General features: G+C 42.5%; 1 protein-coding gene across 2 annotated transcripts in view; it reads left to right on the top strand.

Moving 5' to 3' along the window:
* The window catches only part of cabin1 (calcineurin binding protein 1), a 564,595-nt gene that overhangs the window by 170,503 nt on the left and 366,366 nt on the right, over nucleotides 1-27,726 (top strand). For both annotated transcript variants that reach the window (XM_073055615.1, XM_073055613.1), the window contains exons 25-26: nucleotides 2,227-2,378; nucleotides 8,193-8,362. In XM_073055615.1, coding sequence (XP_072911716.1) covers nucleotides 2,227-2,378; nucleotides 8,193-8,362 — 322 coding nt within the window. The remainder of the gene's footprint in view (nucleotides 1-2,226; nucleotides 2,379-8,192; nucleotides 8,363-27,726) is intronic.

The following is a 27,726-nucleotide window of genomic DNA, read 5'->3' as shown; positions in this document are numbered from 1 at the left end:
AAAATATACACACACACAGATAGAGATATACACATATGTATGAATGACTGGATACATGAGTATTTATAGGCAAGGATTGATTAGGGATAGTCAACATCGCTTTGTGTGTGGTAGGTTGTGTCTAACCAATCTTACAGTTTTTGAGGAAGTTATAAGGGAAGTTAATGAAGGCAAGTCAGTGGATGCTGTCCACATGGACTTCAGTAGGGCATCTGAAAATTCCCACATGGGAGGTTGGTCCAAAAGTTCAGTTGCTCAGCATTCAAGTAGAAATTTGGATTAAACATGGCCTGCTGAGTTCCTCCAGCGTTTTGTGTCTGTTGTTTAGACATTAGCTTTGTGGGAGAAGCCAGAGAGTGGTAGTAGATGGTTGTTTCTCTGACTGGAGGCCTGTGACTAGTGGAGTGCCGCAAGGATCAGTGCTGGGTCCATTGTTGTTCGTCATCTGTGGATGTTTATGTGGTTAACTGGATCAGCAAATTGCGGATGACACCAAGATCGAAGGTGTAGGTGACAGCGAGGAAGGCTATCATAACTTGCAGCAGGATCTGGAACAGCTGGAAAAATGAACTGAAAAGTGGCAGATGGTATTTAATGCAGACAAGTGTAAGGATTTGCATTTTGAAATACCAACTAGAGTAGGTCTTACAATGACTGAGGTTGGGTGAGATAAGAGCTAGAGGAGTTAAAGGAGAAAGATGAAAAGTTTTTAAGGGGAATATGAGGGGAAACAACTTCACTCAGAGGGTGGTGAGAGTGTGAACAAGCTGCCGACACAAGTAGTGGACATGAATTTGATTTCAACTTTTAAGAGAAGTTTGGATAAGTACATGGATGGGATGGGAAGGGTATGGAGGGCTGTGGTCCGGGTGCAGATCAATAGTACTGTGCAGTTTAAATGTTTCAGCATGGACTAGATAGGCCGAGGGGCCTGTTTCTGTGCAGTTTTCTATGACTGTATGTGATGTGTGTATGTATGTGTATATATTTTTATTATTATGTATTGCAATGGACCTGCCACAAAACAGCAAATTTTGTGGCATATGCCAGTGATATTAAAGCTGATTCTGTTTCTGCAGTTTTAGTCCTATATCATTACCTCATTTTTTTTTGCTTCACTCTCTACTTTCTTAGGATTAGGGTATTTTAAAATTCTATTTAGTGACCTTTTTTATTATTGATAGCTTTAACTGCTTCAGTAATGCTACTTTGTGAAAGAAAACCACACTGGAATTATTTATTTTATTTAAGAGACAGCAAGGAATATGCCTTTCTGGCCCTTAGAGCCACTTTGCCCAGCAACCTCCGATTGAAGCCTACCTAATTGCAGGACAATTTACAATGATCAATTAGCCTATGTCTTTAGATTGTGGGAGGAAACTGGAGCACCTGAAGAAAACCCATGCATTCCACAGGGTGGACATACAAGCTCCTTCCAGATTTAACTCTGACCTGAGCTGTAACAGCATCTTGCTAGTGGCGACCCCTCTGTGGTGCCCAATTAGTTAATTAATTCCACGTTTGGAGTAAAAGTTGTTTGTGTGTGGTGTTCAGTTGCCAAATTGCAATCATCTCTCTTTATAAGATTAAAAGCCAATCAAAATTTAAAAAAAAAGCAATTTCAATGTAGGCCTTATGACCAGGAATCAGAGTTTTACTATATGGCATTTGCCCTCTAATTCACTGAAAAGTTGAGATCCAACTTGAATAGCCTGAGTATACCACGTTTCTTTAGGGAGTATTTGAGGAGTAGTCTGCATATTTTCAATGTGCTGCCCATTTATTAATATTTAATAAAATAATCTTGCTTTTTTAAAAACAACATATATATGAATATAATATGTTTTCAAACTCAGCAGGTAATTAGTCCCTGTGATAAGCTGGTGTACATGGACAAAAATTCCAGTGGTAAACGTGCAGGCATTGCAGCCAGCATGAATTAGCAGGTTATTGCATACATCCCTCACTGTTGGCCAGAAGACCTATCGTAAAATGGTTGTCCCTTTATTAAGTGATCTCAACGGCTGAATAAATGCATGAATGTTCTTACCATTTCCAATGTTTACATCCCCAGAAATAGAGAAGTGATTAAATGAAGTAATCCACTAGAAATCCAAATTACTATGATGACGATGATGATGATCATCATCTGTGAATCGTTACGTTAAATTAGGGGAATTTTAGTGGTTGTGTTATCTGTGCATGTAACCATTTGATGATGTTCAGGTGTACTTCAGGCTTCATGCCTCAATCCTTAAACTGCTGGAGAAGGATGAAGTGACTGTGGATTGTGAGATGCTCTTCAGCTACATAAAAGAAGCAGCACATGGACCTTTTGCCAGAGGTGAAGAGAAGAGTACTTTTAAAGTAAATGAGAAGTAAGTGTCATTGAATAGAGGTTTAGTGATAACAGCATGTAATTACAGATAGATTTCTGATCTTTTGGCCTTGTTAAAACTGTTTGCTTTTAGATACTATTTGGAAGTGAATCCTTTCTCATAGAAAAGTTGTCTGACAAGCAGTTATGATCAGCATTGTAATACTCAGTTTAAAGAAAGATTGATCCCAAAGGAAATTACACACAGTGGCACTGCAAGTAGATGTAAATATTAGAAGAGAAATAGAAAGAATAAAAAGTAAGAATAAGAAGTCTAACAAGAAGGGGTTATCACTTCCCTGGCTATAGGTTGACTTACTATAGAGCTTAATAGCTGAAGGTAAGAATGACCTCATACAATGCTCTTTGGAGCTGTTGTCTTAGTCTGTTACTAAAAGTGCTCCTCTGTTCAGCCAAGGTGGTATGCAGAGCATGAAAAGCATTGTCCAGAATTACCAGGATTTTTCATAGGGTCCTTTGTTCTACCACAGCCTCCAGTGTGTCTAGTTTGACTCCTATAACAGAGCCAGTCTTTCTAATCAGTTTATTGAGCCTGTTGGCATCACCCATGTTGATGCCAGTGCCTCAGCACACCACTACATAGAAGATTGTCCTGGCGACAGCAGACTGGTAAAAAATGTGAAGGAGAAGCCTGCATATACTCTAAAGGACCTCATTTTCCTCAGGAAGTAGAGGTGACTCTGGCCCTTGTACATAGTCTCTGTGTCAGTGCTCTACTCAAGCCTGTCATCCAGGTACACCCCTAGGTACTTGTAGGTCCTCACCAGATCCATGTCCTCATTGTTAATAGTAATGGAGCAGTGCAGGCTTAGTCTTCCTAAAGTCCATCACCATCTCCTTTGTCTTACTGATGTTGAGCTGAAGATGATTCAGCTTGCACCATTTGACAAAGTCCTCCACCAGGGCTCTGTATTCATTCTCCTGTCCTCCCTTTATACACCTAACTATTGCTGAGGCATCAGAGAATTTCTGCAAATGACATGACTTGGTGTTATATCTAAAGTCCGAGGTATACAGGGTAAGCAAGAAGGGAACCAATACAGTCCCCTGTAGGGCCCCATGCTACATGTAGCCATGTCTGACACTCTGAAGCCGCACAAACTGGTCTGCCAGTCAAGTAGTCCATAATCCAGGTTACAATGGAAGTGCCAGCCTTCATTCCCCCAGCAATGAGGGCTGTATGGTATTGAAGACACTTGAGAAATCAAAAAAGATGATCCTCACAATGCTACCCTGCTTATGCAAATGGGATTCGGCTCTGTTCAGTTGGTAGATGACAGCATTGTCAACTCCATTGCGCTCCTGATAGGCAAACTGCAGGTGGTTGAGGGCTGATCTGATCAGGTGTCGGAGGTGAGTCATGACCAGCCTCTCTAGGGTCTTTATGATGTGTGAGATCAGAGCCACTGAGTGGTTGTTATCCAAGTCTTCCAGTTGCCCCTTCTTGGGTACTGGGACCACACATGTTTTCCACACAGCCGGGACTCTTTCCAGGCTGAGTCTCAGATTGAAAATGTGCTGGAGAACTCCACACAGCTGCTCAGCGCACTCCTTCAGGACCTTGGGGTTCACACCATCTGGTCCCAATGCTTTGCTGTGTCTGAGTTTCCCCAGAGCCCTTCTCACCTGATCAGTAGTGAAGGTGAGTCCATGATGACTGGGGAGTGGGGGCTGGGGGAGGTGAAGATTGGAACGATAGCAGTTGGTATGTGGAATTGTAGATGGTAGGTACAGGGCAAGGAAAGGATGTAGACTGTGGTAACCTGTGTTCTTCATCAAGGTATTGAATTGGAGGGGAGAGGAGGGGATACATTGATGCTGAGGGAGCATTGGGTGCCCCTGTGCCTGGATTGCTATGCTGAGGGGGGTGTGAATAGGAGGGCAATTGTCAAACCTGTTGAAGAATTAGTTTGACTCATTAGCCCATTCATGGCTACATTCTGAGTCTCCACAGCCCGGCTGATTGAAGCCAGTGATGTTCTTCATGCCTCTTTACACCTCCTGTGTGCTACTCTGCCCAAGCTTGTTCTCCAGCTGTGTCCTATAGTGCTCTTTAGACACCTTGATCTTCTTTAGCTCCCTCTGCACATATTTTAATTCCCCCTATCTCCTGACCAAAAGCCTCTTTTTGTGGTTGAGAAGAGCCTTTAGATCACTGGTGACCCTTTGTAGTTAGGGAAGCAGCGAACAGTCCTTGATGGCATTACAGTGTTCACACAGAAGTTGATGTAGCCAGTGATGCAATCAGTAAGTCCATTAATGTCCTCCCCATGTGGTTCACAAAACACATTCCAGTCAGTAATCTCAAAGCAGCCCTTCAAGGCCTCGGTGTCCTCTGGAGACCATTTCTTTACTCTCTTAGTGGTAGCTAGCTGTACTTTGGGCTTGTACAAGGGAATGAGGTGATCCAGGTTGTGATCCGATCTTCCAAGTGGGGGGAGAATTGTAGAGCTGTATGCATCTTTAATGTTTGCATACAAGAGATCCAGGGTTTTATTTTCTCTTGTATGACACTTGACAAGCTGATTTAAGGTGGGTAGGGTTGAGTCTGGAGTCTCGCGATGGTAGCATGTATGGTGATTGTATCTATTGCATGTAGTTCCTGTTTGTCAGTAGGATATTTAGGGGGTGCAGTACAATTAAAAATTCATCAAGAAAGGGAAGGCAAGAGCACATGGGGAACTCCCTTTTGTTTAATAGGAGCAAGCTTGGGGAATGATCCTCCAGTGAAGTATCTAGAAATATCAGAATCAGAATCAGGTTTATTACTACCAGCATGTGATGTTAACTTAGCAGCAGAAGTTCAATGCAATACATAATCTAGCAGAGAGGAGATAATAATAATAAATAAAATAAAACATAATAATAAACAAACAGGTAAATCAATTATGTATATTGAATAGATTTTTAAAAAAGTGCAAAAACAGAAATATTTAAAAGAAAAAGTAAGGCAGTGTCCAGAGCTTCAATCGGATGGCAGAGGGGAAGAAACTGTTCCTGAATCACTGAGTGTGTGCCTTCAGTCTTCTATACCTCCTACGTGATGGTAACAGTGAGAAAAGGGCAAGCCCTGGGTGCTGGAGGTCCTTAATAATGGACACTGCTTTTCTGAGACACTGCTCCCTAAAGATGTCCTGGGTACTCTGTAGGCTAGTGCCCATGATGGAGTAACCCTTAATCCCCATATCAATTAAGAACTTCTTAATCTCTGCCTTAAGTACACCCAAATATTTGGCCTCCACAACCCTTTGTTGCAACAAATTCCACCAATGCACCATTTTCTGGCTGTAAAAGTTGCTCCATCTCAGAATAAAAGGGACATCCCTTTTATTCTGAGACTGTGGCCTAGAGTCCTTGACCTGCCTACTCCTGAAAACATCCACCACATGTCTCCTCAATCCAGGCCTTTAAGCATCATTGAAATCCACTTCTCTCCCCCCCCCCCCCCCCCTCCCTCCCCTGTAGAAGCCATGTGCATTAATATTTGATTGTCAGTGCAGACTCAGTGGGCAGTAGGGCCTGTTTCTAAACTGTTTGTCCATGGTTATGACTTTTGATCAGAACTGGCTTAAGTCAATGTGAGAAGTTGGGAGTGGGAGGGAAAAATAAGGCAAAGTATGTGACTGGATGGAAAGCAGAAGTGATTAATGCAGAAAGTGGTAAGAGAAATGCAATAACAATGCAGAATATGTTGTTACAATTGCAGTAAAAGTGCAGGTACTCATAATAATGTAGATTTTATAGTCAAAATCTACCTTATTGTACAAGAGGCTTATTCAGTTATCTCATAAACCAGGCTAGAAGATGTTCTTGAGCCTGATGGAACATGCTTTCAGGCTTTGTGGAGATAACTTTAGCATCTATGACATTTGATAAAGATCTTCTGTGAAACAAGTTCCATTAATCTGTCTGGACAGCCTATGGTCTGGTTCCAGATGATATAATATCCCTCAATGCAGAATAAAATGCTTCTGTGAATTACTTTTAAATGATATTTGATTCTTTGATGCAATGTGTGGTGGTGTTGTATGCTAAATGTGTTCACCTTTTTGATTTGGGTGTATGAAAAGTGTGAGGGGAATTAGAAAGTATCATTTTTACTATTCAAGTTAAGATAAAAATAATATAAAACTGATCCAGTGTTGTCTTTGCAGTATCATTTTATTCTCAGAATAGCTTTGGCCTTTTGGCACTGACACTCCCAGGCTGACATCTACCCACAGTGAGACATGAGGCCTTATCAACTGGATTCTGAATCAATTCATTTTTTCTTTGAATGTTACTTCTCCAAATGTCTACCTCATGTCATTTCAATGCCTTCCTTCCATTGCTGGAGCATGCTACTTTTCCCAAAGGGGAAGTGACAGTCTAAAACTGCTCCCAATCTTTTCCTCAGAAGCTAACAATTCCTTTCTGAACTTAAAACTTAACATTTACTATTAAAACTAAATGTTATACAAGAATCAACTTTTTTAATGATTTGCTATGTTTGTAGTGTATTTAACAAAACAAAAATAGAATAAAGCTAGGCATAGGCTGTTGCTCTCTCCATCACTTAAAGCCAATATGTATTTACATTAAATAAAATAAAAATACTACAGATACTGAAATTCTCAAGTAAAAACAGAAAAACGATAATGTCTCTAGCTCAGGATCCTTCATCAGAGCAGGGAAAGAAAACAAATTATTTTTTAATAGTGTAGAAACTGGGCTTACACAGAATGAAAGGAATATCTTCAAAATGACTTAAGTGATAGTTGAGATTCTGCTTTTTTTGTGTGATCTGTTATTAATAGTAAGGCTGTAGGATATGCTCTGCAGGCCAGACTATGCAATAGGAAAGAGAATGAAGGAAAATTATGCCAAAATGATAACAAGCAACAATGGCCAGTTCTGCCATAGACCAAAGGAGTGAGTTATCTAAATATGGAGAATTCAGAGCTGGGTCTCAGCATACTTTGGCGCTTCTTTGTAGCAGTGCAAGATGACACAGGTTGGGAGATCTGACTGGGAAGAAAGGTTAAAGTGGCAGTCATTTGGAAGATCATTCCTGAGGATTGAACACAGATGTTGTGCAAAGGAATCATCATTTCTGTGATTGGATTCCCCAGTGCAGAGGTGATCACATTGTGAACACCAAATGTTCCAGTCAACAAATTCAGTGATCCATTGCCAGGTCTAACAAGTCACGGGTCCAGAGGCAGATTTCTTTGTTAATTATAGAACATCACAATAAGCTATAGTGGATTACAACTGAGAACCTGCTATGGATTTTGGCCTGTAAGGTCAGTAGTTCCATAAATGCATGGGAGGGCCAAATGATCAGGCAACGGATTTTACAATTCACGTCTCAGTGTTAAATATTTTTTGTGTGTTTGCAATTTGTCTTTTTTTGCACATTGGTTGCTTTTCAGGCTTTGTAGTTTTTCATTGATTCTGTTGTATTTCTTTGCTCTACCATAAATGTTTGCTAGAAAATGATTCTCAGAGTAGTATATGGTGGCATAGACATACTTTGATAATAAATTAACTTTGAACTTTGAATCTAGCAAAGCCTAGACAGTTGCATTGTACAACCTGGTAGTTGCATTCATAGCACTTCAGTGGCACCTACAGATAGGGATCTGGCATTACAGTTTTTATGCCATTCCCTTGGCTATGGCTGTTGTACCACAATGTGCAGTGTTAGATATTTCTATTCCTTTTTCAAAATGAAAATATTTAGATGATGAATAGTGATTATTATGGAGAGCTATGTCATGACATCCCTTTTATTCTCTTCTCTCTTCTTTAGGGAAAAGTCCTGTACAAATGATGATGATTCCCATTCTTCCGTTGGAACCATGCAAGGTCAAGGAAACCTTACCTCGGGTCCAGGTCTGACATCCCCACCTTACACAGCCACTCCGACTGACCACGATTACGTCAAACGTAAAATCCCCCATCAGCAGGCTTCAATTGATGGTATTTTTCTTGTTATAATGACAAACTTGGGAGGTGGATAATAATTGGGCAATCATCGTGGTGAATTCTGTTAATTGCTCAACACTGGGTGATGGTGTATAGGAAAATGGGCAATATGGCTGCTGTCTAGCTTTCTTAAAATGATGGGAATGAGGTTTCTTTGCAGTGCTTGCTTGGATTGTTGATGGCTTCTTTAAGTGTTTGCTGCTTTGCTTGCATTTGTATGAAGTGCAGTTTGGCTGCATTCAGTGTCATTAAAAGAAATATTCTAGCAAAATAAGCTTGCACTGAATGATGCCACACTAGCCCTTGCTTCTGGTTCTCTGGCTTAGGCCTCAAAATACTTTTCTTTCATAAAACACAGCAGGTACCCATTACAATAGTTTTGTGGTGATTCCTGCAGACATAATTTGAATTAAAACAGATTTTATATGCTGCAGTTATTTTAGCCACTTGCGCATGCTTTGTGTTTGCTATTTTCCGATTCTGTGACTTTTATTGTTATTTTTGGGCTTTTGCTGATTTCAGAATCCAAAAGTGCCAAGCAATGAACATGTCCAGAGAGAGAGAGAGAGAGAGACAGAGAGAGAGAGAGAGAGAGAGTCTTGCCATAAAATTCTTGGCATTCTGAGAATGCTGAGTACTTCATCCTTAACATCTTGAGTGATTACCTTGACATTAAACTCAAACTTAATCAGACCAATCATATAAACAGAGCAGGTCAGAGGTTGGGCATTCATTGATTTACCTACTGACACCCTAAAGCCTCTTTACCATTTGCAAATTTGCAAAGCAAAGATCAAGGCGGAATCACAATTGAAATAAGAATCAAATTTATCATTACTGACATATGTTGTGAAATTTGTTTTGTGGCAGCAGTGTAGTACAAAAAATGCAAAAGAGGAATGAGGAAGTGGTGCTTGTGGGTTTATGGAGCTTTTAGAAATCTGATGGCGGAAAGGAAGAAGCTGTTCCTAAAACATTGAGTTTGGGGATTCAGGGTCCTTTACCTGGTAGAAATGTGGAGAGGGCAGGTCCTGGATGGTGAGGGTCTTTAATGACGGATGCCTCCCTCTTGAGGCATCATCTCTTGAAGATTTTCTCAATTGTGAATAAGTTGGATGAACTCGTGCCACAATTAGAGATTGATCGGTGCGACGTTTTGCTCATCAGTGAGTCAATTGCACCTGTGGTAGAGATAGCTGAGTCTGTAATCCTTTGCATCCTGTTGATCCTATGCATAGGAGCTTCTGTACCAAGCAGTGATGCAACCAGTCAAAATGCTCTACGCTGTATATTTGTGGAAATTTGCTAGAGTCTTTGGTGATAAACCAAATCTCAAACTCTGAATGAAGCAGAGCAGTTGGTGTGCGTTCTTCATGATTGCATCAATGTGTTGGGCCTAAGGTAGATCCTCCAAGATTGTTGATATCGAGGAACTTGTAGTGCTCATCTTTTCCACTAGTGACCCCTCAATAAAGACTGGTGTGTGTTCTTCTGACTTCCCCTTTCTGAAGTCCACAGTCATTTTTTTGGTCATGCTAGCATTCAGTGCAAGGTTCTTGTGACACCATTGCTGTACACCTTATCACCATCCAAGATTCTGCCAGTAACAGTGGTGTCATTAGTGAATTTATAGATGGTGTTTGAGCTAGCCACACAATCTTGAGTATAGAAAGAGTAGAACAATGGGTAAACACACATCCTTGACTGTCAGCAAGAAGATGTTATTATTGATCTGCCCTGACTGTGGTTTCCTGAGGAGGTTGAGAATCCAGTTGCAGAAGGCGTAATGGGCCAGCTTTTGAAGCTTGTTGATTAGTACTGAGGGGATGATGGTATTAAATACAAAACTATCAATAAGCAGGAGCCTGACATATGTTTTGCTGTTGTCTGGGTGCCCCAAAGCCGAGTAGAGAGCCAGTGAGATTGCGTCCACTGTAGGTCTATTGTGGCAGAAGGCAAATTACAACATGTTCAGGCCTTTGCTCAGGCAGGAGTTAATTTTTGCCAGAGAATTTCATCACAGTACATGTTGGGCTACTGGGTAAATCAAGGTTCATGCCATCAAGTTGCAGGTTACCCAGACAATATGAGCTGTTCACCTACTCTGAGAGCAGTCTCATGGAGCGGGGTTAGGAATTAAAGTGGGAAATTCTGATCTTGGCGGATGGAGTGCAGGTGCTTGATAAAGTGATTCCCCAATTTTCATCAGGTTTCACCAATGTAGCGTCAATGGTAGACAATCCCAATAGGTTTGCAGGTGAAGTGTTGCCTCATCTGGAAGGATGTTTTGGGGTCCAGGTTGACAGTAAAAGAGAAGGTAAATGGGCATGTGCAGCATTTTCTGTCCCTTGCAGGGGTATGTGTCAGGAGTGAGATTACTGGCGAAGGATGAATGGACAAGGGAATAATGGAGAAGGTGATCCCTGTGGATAGGAGAGGGTGGGAGGGAGGGGGTAAAGGTGCGTTTGGGGTAGGGTCCCATTGAAGATTGTGGAAGTTGATGAGTTGAATGCAGAGGGTCATGGAGTGGTAGGTGAGGCAGTGGGAAGATGGGGTGAGTGTGGATGTTTGAGAAATAGAGGAGGTGTGGATGAGTGCAGTGTGAATAGTGGAGGAAGGGAAACCCAGTTCTGTATGCTTGTTTAGGGCAGTTACTTATCCAGCCAGGCTGCAGGCATATGGGAACTTGCAGTTAGCCCTCCGGGTCACCATCTTAAAATACTTCCTTCATTGTTGCTCGAGCTAAATTCTGGACTGTTGTTCCATACAACTGAAGGAACTTTCACCAAAATGAATACACCAGTTCAAGAAAATAGCTGGTTCTCAAGATCAATTTAGGAAGGGCAATGCTTGCCGAACCCACATTCATGCTTAGGGTTATCAAAGAGTGAGTAGTTTGGCTATTACTTAAACATATTTAATTGGTTATATTAACTGCTAATAATTAATTAGAACAGGGGAAGGTGATTGTAGAGATTTTGCCCTAAAGTATCTTTTAAATGTTTGAGTAACTTTTCAGTTGAAGTTCAGAATTGCAATAAAATGTGATTCCCTATTGACATTGACAGAGAATTATTGTAGAATTTGGCTTTATTCTTCAATTACTGAATTCTATTCACCTCAAATGTTAAAGGCTTTTGGCTACTTGTGTTTCTTGGTTAAAGGAGTTGGTTTGCATGTATATGTATATGGATATTGGAAATTAGAGAGTTTTTGGCTTCCAATCTTTGATTTAATTGTAATTGCCTCCTTTAAATTTTGTGATTTCATTGCCTTTGGTGTAAGGTATTTAGAAATAATTAATAATAATTTGATTAGGTGTTGGCCATACTCTACAGTGATGTTGGCATTGGAAAGAAAACTTGAGGCTGGAAACTGCAGTGTAATTTACCAGGACATTGATTTTAGGCAAATTTATCATGATTGAACATACAGTGCCATTTACTCTTCTCCCATGTCCACCCAAGTTGGACCCTTCTTTATGGTCCAGTCTTCACTAAAGAAGCATCTGTAATGGCATTTCAACATTTGTTCCTGGACAGTTAGCACAGATATGCCAGTGATTATCAACTTTATACCATTTCAATCCTAGGCAGTTTGTTTCTTTGCCATAGTTTCTGCCTATTGGCACCCTATACCAAAAAATGGGCTAATAGAGGATCTCAGTGGGTCAGGCAGCATCTATGGCAGGAACTGGACAATCATTGATTCAGGTTGAGACCCTTCATCTGGACTGAAAGAGTAGAGAGGACATAGCCAGTATAAAGAGGGGAAAAATGAGGAGTGGGGCAAGAGCTGGTAGATAATAGGTGACTGGTAATCAGCGAATTATTATCCCATATACTAAGATACAGTGAAAAACTTTGTTTTGTATGCCATGCGTACAGATAATTTCAACTTGGGTATATTGAGGTAGAAAAGCAGGGAAAGCAATAATAATTTGGAGAATGTAGTGTTATGGTTACAGAAAAGGTAAACTGCAGTAAGACAATAAGCTGCAAGGCCTATGACCTGGTCTAGAGAGATGTGGGACAGATCCATCGAGAGTCTTATAACAATGAGATAAAAGCGGTCCTTGGGTCTGGTGCTGTGTGTTTTCAAACAATAGTACCTTCTGCCTGACGGAAGTGGGGGAGAAAGAGAATTGACTGGAGTGGGCGAGGTCCTTGATTATGCTGAGTACTTTCCCAAGGCAATGGGAAGTATTGATAGAATCCATGGATGGGAGGATGGTTGTCATGATGAACTGAACTACAGTACCTGTAAAAAGTATTCAACACCCCCCTTGGAAGTTTTCATGTTTTACTGTTTTACAACATGGAATCACAGTGGACTCTGATCAACAGAAAAAAGATGCTTTTGTGTCAAAAGTAAAAAAAAAGATGTCTACAAAGTAATAAAAATTAATTACAAATATAAAACACAAAATAATTGTTTGCATAAGAATTCACCCCCTTTAATATGACATACCAAATCATCACTAGTGCAGCCAATTGGTTCTAGAAGGCACATAATTAGCTAAATGGAAATCTCCGTGTACAGTCAAGGTGTTTCAACTGATTGTAGTTAAAATACACCTGTATCTGTAAAGTCCAGCTGCTGGTGAGTCAGTATCCTGGCAAAAACTACACCACGAAAACAAAAGAATATGCCAAGCAACCCTATGAAAAATAAGGTAGTGGGGGAGGCTACCATGAGACCTATGATAATTCTGGAGGAGTTACAAGCTTCAGTGGATGAGATGAGAGAGACTACACATGCAACAACTGTTGCCCGGGTGCTTCACCAGTCGCAGCTTTATGGGAGAGTGGCAAAGAAAAAGCCACTGTTTAAAAAAAGCTCACATGAAATCTCAACTAGAGTTTGCCAGAAGGAATGTGGGAGATTGAAGTCAGTTGGAAGATGGTTCTATGGTCTGATGAAACTAAAACTGAGCTTTTTGGCTATCAGACTAAACAGTACACATAATCAAAAACACATCATCCTTGCCATGAAGTTGGTGGTGACTGTATCATGCTGTGGGGATGCTTCACTGCAGCAAGCCCTGAAAGGCTTGTGAAGGTAGAGGGTTAAATGAATGCAGCAAAACACAGGGAAATCCTGGAGGAAAACCTGATGTAGTCTGCAAGAGAACGGTGATTTGGGAGAGGATTTGTTTTCCAGCAAAACAATGACCCCAAGCATAACGCCAAAGCAACATAGGAACGGATTAAAAACAACAAAGTTAATGTCCTAGAGTGACCAAGTCGAAGTTCAAACCTCAATCCAATTGAGAATTTGTGGCTGGACTTGAAAAGGGCTGTTCACTCACAATCTCTATGCAATCTGTCAGAGCTTGAGCAGTTTTGTAAAGAAGAATGGGGAAAAATTGCAGGGTCCAAATGTGCAAAACTGATAAGAGACCTATCCACATAGACTTGAGGCTGTAATTGCTGCCAAAGTTGCATCCACTAAATACTGACCTGAAGGGGGTGAGTAATTATACATCAATTATTTTGTGTTTTATATTTGTAATTAATTTTTGTAGAGATCTGTTTTCACTTTGACACAAATTCTTTTCTGTTGATCAGTGTCAAAAAAAAGTCAAATTAAATCCACTGTATTTCAATGTTGTAAAACAATAAAATATGAAAGCTTCCAAGTGAAGTTTTATAGGCACTGTATATCCACAGCTCTATGTAGGTAGATCCAAGTGTGGAAGAGTTGACTGACTCTAAGGTGGGGGATGAAGAGATCAAAATAGAGGCTTGGAGATGTTAAGTGGGGCAATGTGGGATATGGAATATGATGAGAAAGGAAGGTGAAAAGTGGAACCAGAGAAGTTGAGGGATGGAGAGGATGGGGGAGTATATGGATGATGGGAAGAAAATGGGTGCTAGGAGGTTGGAGTGGTGATTTGGATAGAAAGGGTTTGTGAGGGGACCTAGGTAGATCAGTAGGAGAGAGAAAGGACAAAGAGGGAGTGGGCTAACAGAAGCTGAAATATTCAGTCTTGGTGTTGGTCTTTGTTGTACTGTTTCTATCTTTCTATGTTGACCACTGTCTAGTTGAACTAAACCATTAGCAACATTTGTCGAGTTTCATTCAGAGGACATTATTAACAGATCACTTTATCACCAGATCATCTCCTTTGAATTCCATGTTGCTGCTGATCTCTGACCCTCTTTTAACTTTTTTTTTAACTGAATTTCCCAATAGTGCCTTTGATACCTTGGATTTGACTATGTATTTAAATACTGTCAAGTCAGACGACTGATTTTCCACTCTCCATTAGCTTGAGCTCATTTATATCATTGGTGCCAACCTTTGCTGGATCCCCTCTCCATCCCAGTTGTTTGCTTGCTTAAAATATCTCTGGTCTTACAAAGGCATGTTTTTAAAATTCTCCTCCTTGTTTTAAGGACTTCCCATGATCCTCTGCTTTTTCTTTTATCTGCCCTAACACACAACCATCCACAGTTTCTAATTCCCATCTACGTCTGGACTCTCGACTCAACCATTCGCCACCTGATGCCAAGACTTTGAATTGAGAGTTGCTCCCCCTAGACCTCTCCACGTCTCTTTTTAATATATTCCTTAAGGTCCACCTCAGTGATCATTTCCTGATATTGCCTTATGTGGTGGTGTCACGTTTGTTTGACAGTGCACCTGTGAAGTACTTTGAAAAGCTTTTCTGTTTTAAAAGCATTAGATAGATAAAAGCAGCAGTGGTAGATGCCTGGTTTTAGTGAATTGCCGGGATTGGCTTGGCTGGCTATGGAACTTTAGGCCTTAAGATGTGGAAATGGTTTGGCATGAAAGAGGAAGCAGTTTGTTGGGGATAGATTTACTTTAATAGTTTAATTGAGGGTAGAGGTTATGGTCAGTTTTTGATGGTGTGGTGCTTTCATCATGAAACCTTCAAAGACAAAATGCAAGATCAGGACCACTTTGCCCACTCCACTCCTGCGCTGATGGCTTCAGCGATGGTCTTCAGGACCTGATCATGCCTCCATCGGTACCGTCTCTCACCAAGTGCCCTTGTGCAGCTGCTGAGGATGTGCTCCAGAGTCCCTCACTTGGAGCACAGTGAGCATGCAGATGACTCTGCCTTGCCCTATGTGTACAGGTTTTATGGGCTTGGAAGCACATCATATACTGCCTGGATGAGAAATTGGATGTGGTGTGGTTTGGCTTTCCAAAGCTCTGCCCAGGTCACTTTCTTCTCAACCGCATTCTCCCATCTTGTCCAAGCTCCCTGTTGCTTCATTCCCACTGCCTTGCAGATTCTCCTCTCCTCCACTGCTGCTCTCAGCTCCTCCTGAATTTAGGTGGCGCCTTTCCTTCCTTCTGATGGTGTCCATTTGGGGGATTGGAAAGGATCCTAGCCCAGTTCGGCCTCGTGTGACCACTCCCACCAGTCTCCTGTGACGCAACCTTGCCGCTGCTTCCTGAACAGCTTCCTCTGCCCTCCACTTCCTGCTTGTCCTCACTTGTATTCCCGCTCTAGCCACCTTCGGATCACTTGAGTCCCTGTACGGTACCACTTCTCTGGCTCTTGTTACCTTGAATTCTTCCTCCAAGGATTTGAAGGGCTGTTTCAGTTTGTTGTGGTGTCCATAGAGTGCGATACTGCTCAGACTCTTTGGCCGCCCTAGCCATCTCCTGAACCCTCCTCTTTAAGGTTTCGACTGTCAAGATCAGAACTGCACAGATGAGGAGGGGCCACAGGATTCTGGGAAGAATGCCATGCTGATACACCCAGGCTTTAAACTTCCCAGGTAGGCCAGACTTGTCCACAGATTTCAGCCAGCCATCCAACTTGGTGCAGGTTGACTGAATGGATGTCGTGTTCCTTAAAGAGCTGTCAAAAACCTTACCTAAGCTCTTGATTGGCTTTTCTGTGATGGTTGGGATGGCTGTGCCTGCGATGTTGAACTGGAACTTAAGTCTGAGTTTACTAAGCAAGGGGTGCTTGCTGCTGGAGCTGACAGTCCCATGGGAAGATTGTTTGGAAGGAAGCTCTCCAAGTATGCAGGACTGGTCGGCAACTGTCAGCAGGCTGGATGGAGAGCGAGGTGTCTCCCAGTGGAGGTTGGTTGTAGGGGATTCGCGGCCCGTCCCTTAGCCAGAGCCTTCAGCAATTTGGGCATCGAGGGAGAGAGGAAGAGGAGATCCTTCTGCAGGACCACTGATTCGGCAGAGAGGGCCTCAGGCTATGGCTCAAAAGGGGGGAGCCATGGAGTCATAAGTAGCTAGCCATCTGGACACAGGCTGGGGTCTGCTCAGCCCTGGCTGGGTCACCTGGAGGAGGGTGTATGATGTTGAAAGGCCTGAAACACCCGGTGATTCATCACTGAAGATGTGTCCAGAGGCATCATTAGATATACATACACAGCAACTGCCATTAGACTTATGAAGATGTATGCTTTATTGCTCCACTGAAAGTTGTGAGTCAGTAGTTAAACCATTACACAGAGTGTAAAGCATTGCGATTGGTTTAAAGAATGAAGTGTGGAACAATTAGTGAACCAGTAATGGTTTGGATAATGCATGGAATTCCTTTACAGGTAAAGGAAGCACATTGAAGGAAAAGATGTAGAACGCTGAAAACCTGAGAGGGTAAGCTCTCAGGAAGGCAGTGATTTCATAGGAAAATAGGTGCCTTTGAAAGGGAACTTTTTTTTTGTTTTGGGGAAAGTTAGCTGTTGATTTCCATAAATCAATAATAGAAAAGACTTTAGAGCTGCATGTAATTAAATGGTGTTCTTTGCCTGTGCTTTCGGATTTGTGTTAGAAGCTATGAAGTACCTTCTGTTTGAGGGTAACGTCTTTATTTTATTGCTACCCTCCCATAATAGCTTATGCTGTGAATATGCTCGCCATGCTCTTTATTTGGTTCTATCATTAAATAGGTTTCATTGATAAAATTAAGCCAATACACCTGTTACTGCTTTTGCAACTGCCTCTGTGCTTAAGGTACCCTCTACTGCTAAAACATACAGCCACACATCTATCATCTTTGGGCTACATAGAACATAGAAAATCTACAGCACATTTCAGCCCCTTCGGCCCACAATGTTGTGCCGACCTTGTAACCTACTTGAAAAGCTGCCTAGAATTTCCCTACAGCTCCACATATCTATCAAAGAGTCTCTTAAAAGACCCTTTTGTATCTGCCTCTACCACCTTTACTGGCAGTGCATTCCATGCACTCACCACTCTCTGTGTGGAAAATCCTACCTCTGACATCCCTCTTGTACCTACTTTCAAGCACCTTAAAACTATGTCCCCTTATATTAGCCCTGAGGAAAACGCCTCTAGCTATCCACACGATCAGTGCCTCTCTCATCATCTATCAGGCCACCTCTCATCCTCTGTCATTCCAAGGAGAAAAGGCCAAGTTCACTCAACCTATTCTCATAAGGCATACTTTCCAATCGAGGCAACATCCTTGTAAATCTCCTCTGCGCTCTCTCTATAGCATCTACATCTTTTCTGTAATGAGGTGACCAGAACTGAACACAGTACTCCAAGTGGGGTCTGATCAAGGTCTTGTATAGATGTAACATTACCTCATGGCTCTTGAACTCAATCCCATGGTTGATGAATACCAAAACCCCATACGCCTTCTTAACAACACTGTCAACCTGCGCAGCAGCTTTGAGTGTCTGAAGGACATGGAACCCGAAATCTCACTGATCCTCCACACTGCCAAGAGTCTTACCATTAATATTATATTCTGTTTTCAAATTTAATCTACCGAAGTGAACCACTTCACACTTAACTGGGTTGAACTCCATCTGCCACTTCTCAGTTCAGTTCTGCATCCTATAGATGTCCTGCTGTAACCTCTAACAACCCCCCAAACTAATTTACCTTTCTACTTCCTCATGCAGGTCATTTATAAAAATCACAAAGAGAGGTGACCCAGGACAGATGCCCCGGAACACCACTGGTCACCATTCTCCATGCAGAATAAGAACCATCCACAATCGCCCTTTGCCTCTATGGGGAATCCACAATTCTGGATCCACAAAGCAAGGTCTCCTTGGATTCATACTGCCCCACTTACTGAATGACCCTGGCATGGGGAACATTATCAAATGCCTTACTGAAATCCATATACACTACATCCACTGCTCTACCTTCATTAGTGTGTTTTGTTACATCCTCAAAGAATTTAGTTGGGTTCATAAGACATGACCTGCCCTTGACAAAGCCATGCTGACTATCCCTAATTGGATTATGTCTCTCCCAAATACTCATAAATCCTGCCTCTCAGGATCTTCTCCAACAACTTGCCCACCACTGGTCTATAACTTCCTGGGTTATCTCTACTCCCTTTCTTGAACAAGCAAACAATGTTTACAACCTTCCAATCCTCTGGTAATTTTCCTGTACCTATTGATAATGCAAAAATCATCACCAGAAGCTCAGCAATCTCCTCCCTCACTTCGCACAATAGCCTGGGGTATATTTCATCCAGTTCTGATGACTTGTATAACTTAATACCTTTCAAAAGCTCCAGCACATCCTCTTTCTTAATGTCTTTGTACTCAAGCATTTCAGTCCACTTTAAGCCATCCCCACGATTGCCAAGGTCCATTTCACTGGTGAATACCAAAGCAATACCTCCGCTGCCTCCTCCAGCTCCAAGCACGTGTTTCCACTCCCACTCCTGATTTGTCCTATATTCACACTGCTCATCCTCTTGCTCTTTACATACTTGTAGAATGCCTTGTGTGTGGGAGGGGGGGGGAGGGGGGGGTTCCTTAATCCTGTTGGCCAAGGTCCCTTCTGGCTCTCTTAATTTCATTCTTCAGCTCCTTCCTGGCACCCTAGTAATTTTCTGGAGCTCTAAAGGTACCTAGTTTCTTGAACCTTCTCTTCTTAACTAACAGCTTTTCTTCTTAACTAGATATTCTACATCCTTTGTACCCCATGGTTCTTTTACCCTACCATCCTTTCCCTGCCTCAATGGAACTTACCTATGCAGAATACTATGCAGATGTTCCCTGAATATTTGCCACATTTCTGCTGTGCATTTCCCTGATAACATCCCAATTTGTTCCCAAGTTTCTGCCTAATAGCATCATATTTCCCCCTACCCCAATCAAATGTTTTCCCAAATTGCCTGCTCCTATCCCTCTCCAGCGCTATGGTAAAGGAGATAGAGCTCCAAAATACTCTTCCACTGAGAGATCTGATACCTAACCAGGTTGATTTCCCAAAACCAGATCAAGTACAGACTCTCCTCTAGTTGACATATTGTGTCAGGAAACCTTCCTGAACACACCTAACCAACTCCACCCCATCTAAACCACTTGTGCTAAGGAGACGCCAGTCAATATTAGAAAAGTTAATATCATGCCTTCATCAATCACAGAATTGAATTTAGGAACCAAAAGGTAATGTTGCAGCTATATAGGACCCTGGTCAGACCCCACTTGGAGTACTGTGCTCAGTTCTGGTCGCCTCAGTACGGGAAGGATGTGGAAGCCATAGAAAGGGTGCAGAGGAGATTTACAAGGATGTTGCCTGGATTGGGGAGCATGCCTTATGAGAATGTGAACTCGGCCTTTTCTCCTTGGAGCGACGGAGGATGAGGGGTGCCCTGATAGAGGTGTATAAGATGATGAGAGGCGTTGATCGTGTGGATAGTCAGAGTTTTTTCCCAGGGCTGAAATGGTTACCACAAGAGGACACAGGTTTAAGTTGCTGGGGAGCAGGTACAGAGGAGACATCAGGGATAAGTTTTTTTACTCGGAGAGTGAGTGCGTGGAGTGGGCTGCCAGCAATGGTGGTGGAGGCAGATACGATAGGGTCTTTTAAGAGACTTTTGGATAGGTACATGGAGCTTAGAAAAATAGAGGGCTATGGGTGACCCTAGTCATTTCTAAGGTTCGGACATGTTCGGCACAGCTTTGTGGGCTGAAGGGCCTGTATTGTGCTGTAGGTTTTCTATGTTTCCATCACCCATCACAACAACCCTATTACTGTGATTCCAGAATCTGTCCCTCAAGTCTTTGTTCCTATTTGGGGGGGGGGGGGTCTATTAAAAACATCTAATAGAGTTATTGTCCCCTTCTTGTTTCTGACTTCCACCCACAATGACTCAGTGGATAATCCCTCCATGACTTCCTCCTTTTCTACAGCTGTGACACTGTCTCTGATCAGCAGTGCCATGCCCCCACCTCTTTTGCCTCCCTCCCTGTCTTTTTTGGACCATGTAAAGCCTGGCACACTCAACAGCCATTCCTGGCCCTGAGTCATGTGAGTCTCTGTAATGGCCACAACATCATAGTTTCTCTCTGTGATGGCCACAACATCATCGTTCTTTGAGCTTTTTCACTGGATCTTGTCCTGAGGTAACCAACACTGATTTCTTATCACCTGGACAATATGTGTCCTTTAAATTCAAAATCAATAAACTCAGTGAATTGCCTAAATCCAATTCCTACTTCCACATCTTTGTACACAATCTGCTTTAAGTTTTTGGCTTTGGCTCCCTTTCAATTTCTTTCTCTAAATCCCTTTGCTTTGTGACTGTACACTTCAAGATGCTAGCTTACTTCACTCCTTCAAAACTACTTGCAGAATCTTTACCTTAGTTCAACCCACCCCACCCAGTCACATCTCAGTGTTCTGTATAAATTTCACACATTGGGAAGTTATGTAATGTTTATTGGTGGTACTGGACATAGTCCATTTATTATGTTGTTTTTCCCAACCTGTAGCCTAATGATCATTTTAATACAATACTTTGTTTTCTTTGCTGTGTTACATACAATTCTTGTTCTTCTAACCACCAGATGTAAGTTCCACTTTTTCTACTGTGAATGCAATATTATGAACCAAAACTGGATCTCTTCAACCCCAATTCTATTTAGTTAACATCTCATTTACCACATGGTTAGCATGAACATTCCCATGTCTGTTTTTAAAAAAATTTATTATCTAGCTTGTCAGTTTAACAATATTGCATATAATTCCATCTATTTTCCTGCTTTCTCCCTTCACGTTCTCTTGCTCTTTATTTACCATGTTTGTCTCCTCACATTCTTTGCAGGCTTGTGAAACACAGGCTTGGTGCTGTCATTCTGCTGTGTCCTTGTTTGCCTGTTTCCTTACTCTTTTCTACATTGCTGGTTCCAGTACTATTGGCCCAGATTTAAAACCCTCACCCAGTTTGCTCAATGAAAAGGGAAAACAAACTTGCTGTTTTTAATCTGTATCTCAAGCAATTTAGGTTTTGATGTTTGTACTTTTGCTTTTCCACAGCATTCAGTTCTGGATACATAAACAGTACACATTAAATGTACACAACAAAATAATGGGTTTGTTTTCCCAATTCAGTATGAGTATCAGTTACATTGTAATATTGTGTTATCAAACTTATTGTATGATACAGTATATCAGAATCAGGTTTAACATCACTGGCATATGTTGTGAAGTTTGTTAACCTAGTGGCAGCAGTACAATGCAATACATGATGAATGTAGAAAAAACTGAATTAAAGTAACTCATTGTATATTAAATAGGTAGTCAAAAAAATAGAAATAAATAAAAAAAAAAGGAGCGAATTCGTGTTCATGGGTTCAATGTGATTTAGAAATCGATAGCAGAGGTTCTTGAACCACTGAGTGCGTGCCTCAGGCTTCCGTACCTCCTCCTTGATGGTAACAATAAGAATGGGGCATGTCCTGGATTGTAGGGGGGGTCCTTAATGATGGATGCTGCCTTCCTGAGGAACCACCCCTTGAAGATATCTTGGATACTATGGAGGCTAGTACCCATGATGGAGCTGACTAATTTTACAACTTTCTGCAACTTATTTTGATCCTGTGCTGTAGCCCCCCCCCCCCCCCCCCATACCAGATGCTGATGTAGCCAATCAGAATGATCTCCACGGTATATCTGTAGACGTTTTTGAGTGTTTTAGGTGATAAACCAAATCTCTCAAAATCCTAATGAAGTATAGCCACTGTCTTGCCTCTTTATAGCTGCATCAATATGTTGTGACCAGGTTAGGCCCTCAGAAATATTGACACCCAGGAACTTGAAATTGCTCATTCTCTCCACTTCTGAATCCTCTGAGGATTGGCCTTTATCCCCTCATTCTACCTGTTATGAAGTCCACAATCAGCTGTTTGGTCTTACTAACGTTGGGTGTAAGTTTGTTGCTATGACACCAGACAACAAGCTGCTTTATCTTGATCCTGAATGCCCTCTCATCACTATCTTATATATTTCTGAACATCTCATATATTTAAACACAAAGTATACTGCAGATGCTGTGGTCAAATCAACACATACAAACAAGCTGGATGAACTCTGCAGGTCGGGCAGCATTGGTTGAAATGAGCAGTCAACGTTTCGGGCCGAGACCCTTCGTCAGGACTGAAGAAGGAGGGGGCAGGGGCCCCATAAAGAATGTGGGGGGAGGGTGGAAATCCAATCAGAGGAAAGATCAAGGAATGGGACTCCACCACTAAGGACATCTTTCCCTCTCTACCCCTCTCTGCTTTTCGTAGAGATCTTTCCCTCTGCGACTGCCTGGTCCACACGTCCCTCTCCACAGATCTCCCACCTGGTACTTATCCCTGTAAGCGCAAGTGCTACACCTGTCCCTACACCTCCTCTCTTACCACCATTCAGGGCCCCAAACAGTCCTTCCAGCTGAGGCAACACTTCACTTGTGAGTCTTTTGGGATAATCTATTGTATCCAGTGCTCCCGGTGTGGCCTCCTCTACATCGGTGAGTCCTGACACAGATTGGGGGACCGCTTCATCGAGCACCTCTGTTCCATCCGCAACAACAGACAGGATCTCCCGGTTGCCACCCACTTCAACTCTGCTTCACATTCCCATTCGGATATGTCTATACATGGCCTCCTCTACTGCCATGATGAGGCCAAACTCAGGTTGGAGGAGCAACACCTCATATACTGTCTAGGTAGTCTCCAGCCCCTTGGTATGAACATCGAATTCTCCAACTTCCGGTAATTCCCTCCCTCTGCCTTTCACCATCCCACTTTCGCTCTGTCTCCTCTTCTAGCTGCCTATCACCTCTCTCATGATTCTGCCTTCTACTACCCATAGTGCTTTCCCCTTAGATTCCTTCTTCACCTCTCCTGCCTATCCCCTCCCTGCTTCCCCTCCCCCACCCCTTGATCTTTCCTCTGATTGGATTTCCACCCTCCCCCCACCTTCTTAATGGGGCCCCTGCCCCCTCCTTCTTCAGTCCTGACGAAGGGTCTCGACCTGAATCGTTGACTACTCATTTCAACGGATGCTGCCCGACTTGCTGAGTTTATCCAGCTTGTTTGTATGTGTTCATATATTTAAACCTTTGTGCTATTATACTATTTTTGATTTTTTTAATCTATTTTTGTGTTTTTTTTAAAATTTCAACTAAATTTTATAAGCTGTACACTGGCAAGTATTTATGAGAAAAGTGAAGAGAATAACATTTTCATTTTGATGCAAGTATGTCTTTCTATTTGTCTACTTCCCACTGCAAAACTGTATATTCTCAGTTAAGGTGTAGCTTTTCTGATGAGGGAGAAGATTTTATGTTTTTACATTATTTACTAGCATTTTAACAATAGAAAAAACGAGGCTCAATTTTACCGGTTAGTTTAGCAGATAGTTAAACTGTGCCAGTTGATAAATGACCACTGATTATCACGTTGGACTTCTTTTATACTGCAGTATGCCAGTCAATTTCAGGTTCTTGCTCTTCTAATGTGTTTTAAAGATTGTGTTTATACTAGAGTGAACCATGTTCCCCTGCGATCAGTTTTGACCATAAGATATAGGAGCAAACTTAAGGCAATTTGGCCTATCGATTCTGCTCCACCATTTCATCATGGCTGATCCAATCTTTCCCTGAGCCCCAATCTCCTGCCTCTTCCCCATGCCCCCCCCCCCCCCGTATCCCTTCACGCCCTGACCAATCAAGAACCTACCAACCTCTGTCTTAAATATGCAAAAAGACTTGGTCTCCACATCTGCCTGCGGCAAAGAATTCCACAGATTCACCATTCTCTGGCTAAAGAAATCCCTCCTTATCTCAGTTCTAAAAGGACATCCCTTGATTCTGAGACTGTTTCCTCTGGTCTTAAACTCTCCTATCATAGGAAACATCGTCTCCACATCCACTCTATTAAGGCCTTTCACCATTCTCTAGGTTTCAATGAGGTAACCCCTCATTCTTGTGAATTCCAGCGAATACAGACCCAAAGCCATCAGACGTTCTTCATGTGACAAACTTTTCAATCCTGGAATCATTTTTGTGAACTTTCTTTGAACTCTGACCAGTTTCAGCACATCCTTTCTAAGATTAGGGGCCCAAAACTGCTCACAATACTCCAATTTAGGCCACACTGGTGCTTTATAAAGTCTCAACATTACATCCTTGCTTTTATGTTCTGGTCCTCCTGAAATGAATGCTAACATTGCATTGGCCTTCCTCACAACAGACTCAAGCTGGAAAGTTTACCTTTAGGGAATCCTGCACAAGGACCCACTAGTCCCGCATGACCACACATTTATTGGTACTGTATTTCATCTGCCACTTTTTTGCCCATTGTTCTAATCAAGGCTACTTGTCTTTCCACCTATCTTAATATCGTCAGCAAACTTTGCAACAAAGCCATCAATTCCATCATCCAAATTATTAACAAATAACATAAAAAGAATCGGTCCCAACACAGACCTCTGTGGAACACCACTAGTTACTGGCAGCCGGCCAGAAAAGACTCCCTTTATTCCTACTCTTTGCCTTCTGCCAGTCAGCCACTGCTTTAATGGATGGATGGCATCCATTAGTCTCGCCTGGAAAGTCTTTCTTCAGTCTCTCCAGGGCGCAGGCCTGGGAAGACAGGCAGTTGCCCAAGCAGCAAGTCTCCCCTCTCCACGCCACTGATGTTGTCCAAGGGAAGGGCAAGGGCCGATACAGCTTGGCACCAGTGAGGTCACAGGAGTTAGCAGAGTGAGGTTGAAAGTAACATTGGACTGCCTTAGGGACTCCAGCTCCGGATTTGTCCTCAGGGTTTACTCCCGAAGCCTTTCCCATGAGTGGGTATGGCCGTAAGGCAGCGGAGGTTTGAAATCAGGGTTTTCCCTCTCTTAGATGGACTGCCTTCCCAAGCTGATGAGCTCCATCTACCAGAAGCACTGGTGTTAAGGTGCCAGGACCTGCCTTCGTCCCTTTTTCTGTCAGTAGAAACAGTTCCGCTGGGCTTAGAGGCTAAGCCACACGAGAAGGCCAGGAGTTGGACTTGGTTGTCAGCGGCTATTTGAGGCGCATGCAGTGAGGAGCACTTTTAGGTAGTGGGAGCTTGTCCCCACTACCTCTGCTCAGTTTTCCAACCTTGGAATCTTGCTTTAATAATGCTAGAATATTTCCTGTAATATCATGGACTCATGGTTTGTTAAGCAGCCTCGTGTGGCACCTTATCAAAGGCCTTCTGAAAATCCAAGTGGACATAACTGATTCTCTATTGTCTATCCTGCTTGTCAGGCAAGATTTTCCCTTGAGGAAATCATGCTGACTCCATAATAATCAACTTCAACATCTTACCAACCACTGATGTCAGACTAACTGGGCTATAGTTTCTTGTCTTCTGCCTCTCCTTGGAGTGACATTTGCAATTTTCCAGTCTTCCCGGAACCATTCCAGAATCTAGTGATTATTGAAAGAACATTACTAATGCCTCCACAATCTCTTCATCCACCTCTTTCAAAAATTCTAGGATGTACACCATTTGGTCCAGGTGACCTAGCTACCTTCAGACCTTTCAGTTTCCCAAGAACTTTCTGTCTAGTTCAAAGGTTTCAAAGGTACATTTAATGTCAGAGAAATGTATACAATATACATCCTGAAATGCTTTTTCTTCACAACTATCCATGAAAAACAGTGGCGTGCCCCCAAAGAATAAATGACAGTTAAATGGTAGAACCCCAAAGTCCCCCCCATTTCCCCTCCCTCCCAAGCGTAAGTGGCAGCAAGCAATGATCCCCCCTCCCCCCACCAGCAAAAAAAAGCATCAGCACCCGCCACTGAGCACTCAAGCATGAGCAAAGCAACAACAAAGACACAGACTTGCAGTACTTCAAAGACTACTGGTTCACCCAGTATTTGACATACTGCAGGCTCTCTCTCTCTCTCTCTCGCTCTCCCTAATAAGGGAGAAAGAGGTGTCTCCATTTCACAGCGAGAGGGGAGACATAACAAACAACTCACTGGTTTATGATGTTAAAAGTCTATTGCATCGCTTTTTCTGATCTCTGTTTCCAAAGATCTCAGGTCTCTGGGCACACAGCCATAGATCTTCCGACTCCCAAGACACACTGATTTGCTGCCCAGACACTGACCTCCAATCCACCCCACCCCGCACCCCCCATCTCCAGAGCCACAAAATCTTGGACCTCCAAAGGCAACTGAAGCCAAATAATGGCCACTCCCGAAAGTGGGTCCCATTCCTGCTAAGAACTGTAGTCAGCATGTAATTCCAGGTTAGGGTCTTCAAAAGAACCCTGAATGTGAAAAAATAGAGATACTAAAGATAGAAATAGAGCTTTTTCCAAAGATGCAAGCAAAGGAGTTGCTGTTAGGTACCATTGATTCTCCTAAGCTCCTCCAGCCTTTTGCTTCCTCCCTTGTGGTAACTTCACACACTTCCTGACTTCTATCAATATGCTAGTGAAGATTGATGTAAAATAATTATTCAGTTCATCTGCCATTTCATTGTTCCCCCATTACAACCTCTCTAGCATCGTCTTCCGGTGGTCCAATATCCACTCTAGCCTCTCTTTATACTTTATGTATCTGAAGAAACTTTTGGTATCTTACATAGAACAGTACAGCACATTACAAGCCCTTCGGCCCACGATGTTGTGCCGACCCTCAAACCGTGCCTCCCCTCAAACCGTGCCTCCCAAATAACCACCCACCTTAAATTCCTCCATATACCTGTCTAGTAGTCTCTTAAACTTCACTAGTGTATCTGCCTCCACCACTGACTCAGGCAGTGCATTCCACGCACCAACCACTCTCTGAGTAAAAAACCTTCCTCTAATATCCCCCTTGAACTTCCCTCCCCTTACCTTAAAGCCATGTCCTCTTGTACTGAGCAGTGGTGCCCTGGGGAAGAGGCGCTGGCTGTCCACTCTATCTATTCCTCTTAATATCTTGTACACCTCTATCATGTCTCCTCTCATCCTCCTCTCCAAAGAGTAAAGCACTTGCTCCCTTAATCTCTGATCATAATCCATACTCTCTAAACCAGGCAGCATCTTGGTAAATCTCCTCTGTACCCTTTCCAATGCTTCCACATCCTTCCTATTAAATCTTATTTAATATTACTGGC

This window comes from Hemitrygon akajei, chromosome 9 (genome assembly GCF_048418815.1).
Source record: "Hemitrygon akajei chromosome 9, sHemAka1.3, whole genome shotgun sequence".
Taxonomy (NCBI): Eukaryota; Metazoa; Chordata; class Chondrichthyes; order Myliobatiformes; family Dasyatidae; genus Hemitrygon; species Hemitrygon akajei.
This window is presented reverse-complemented; position numbering and strand designations above follow the sequence as displayed.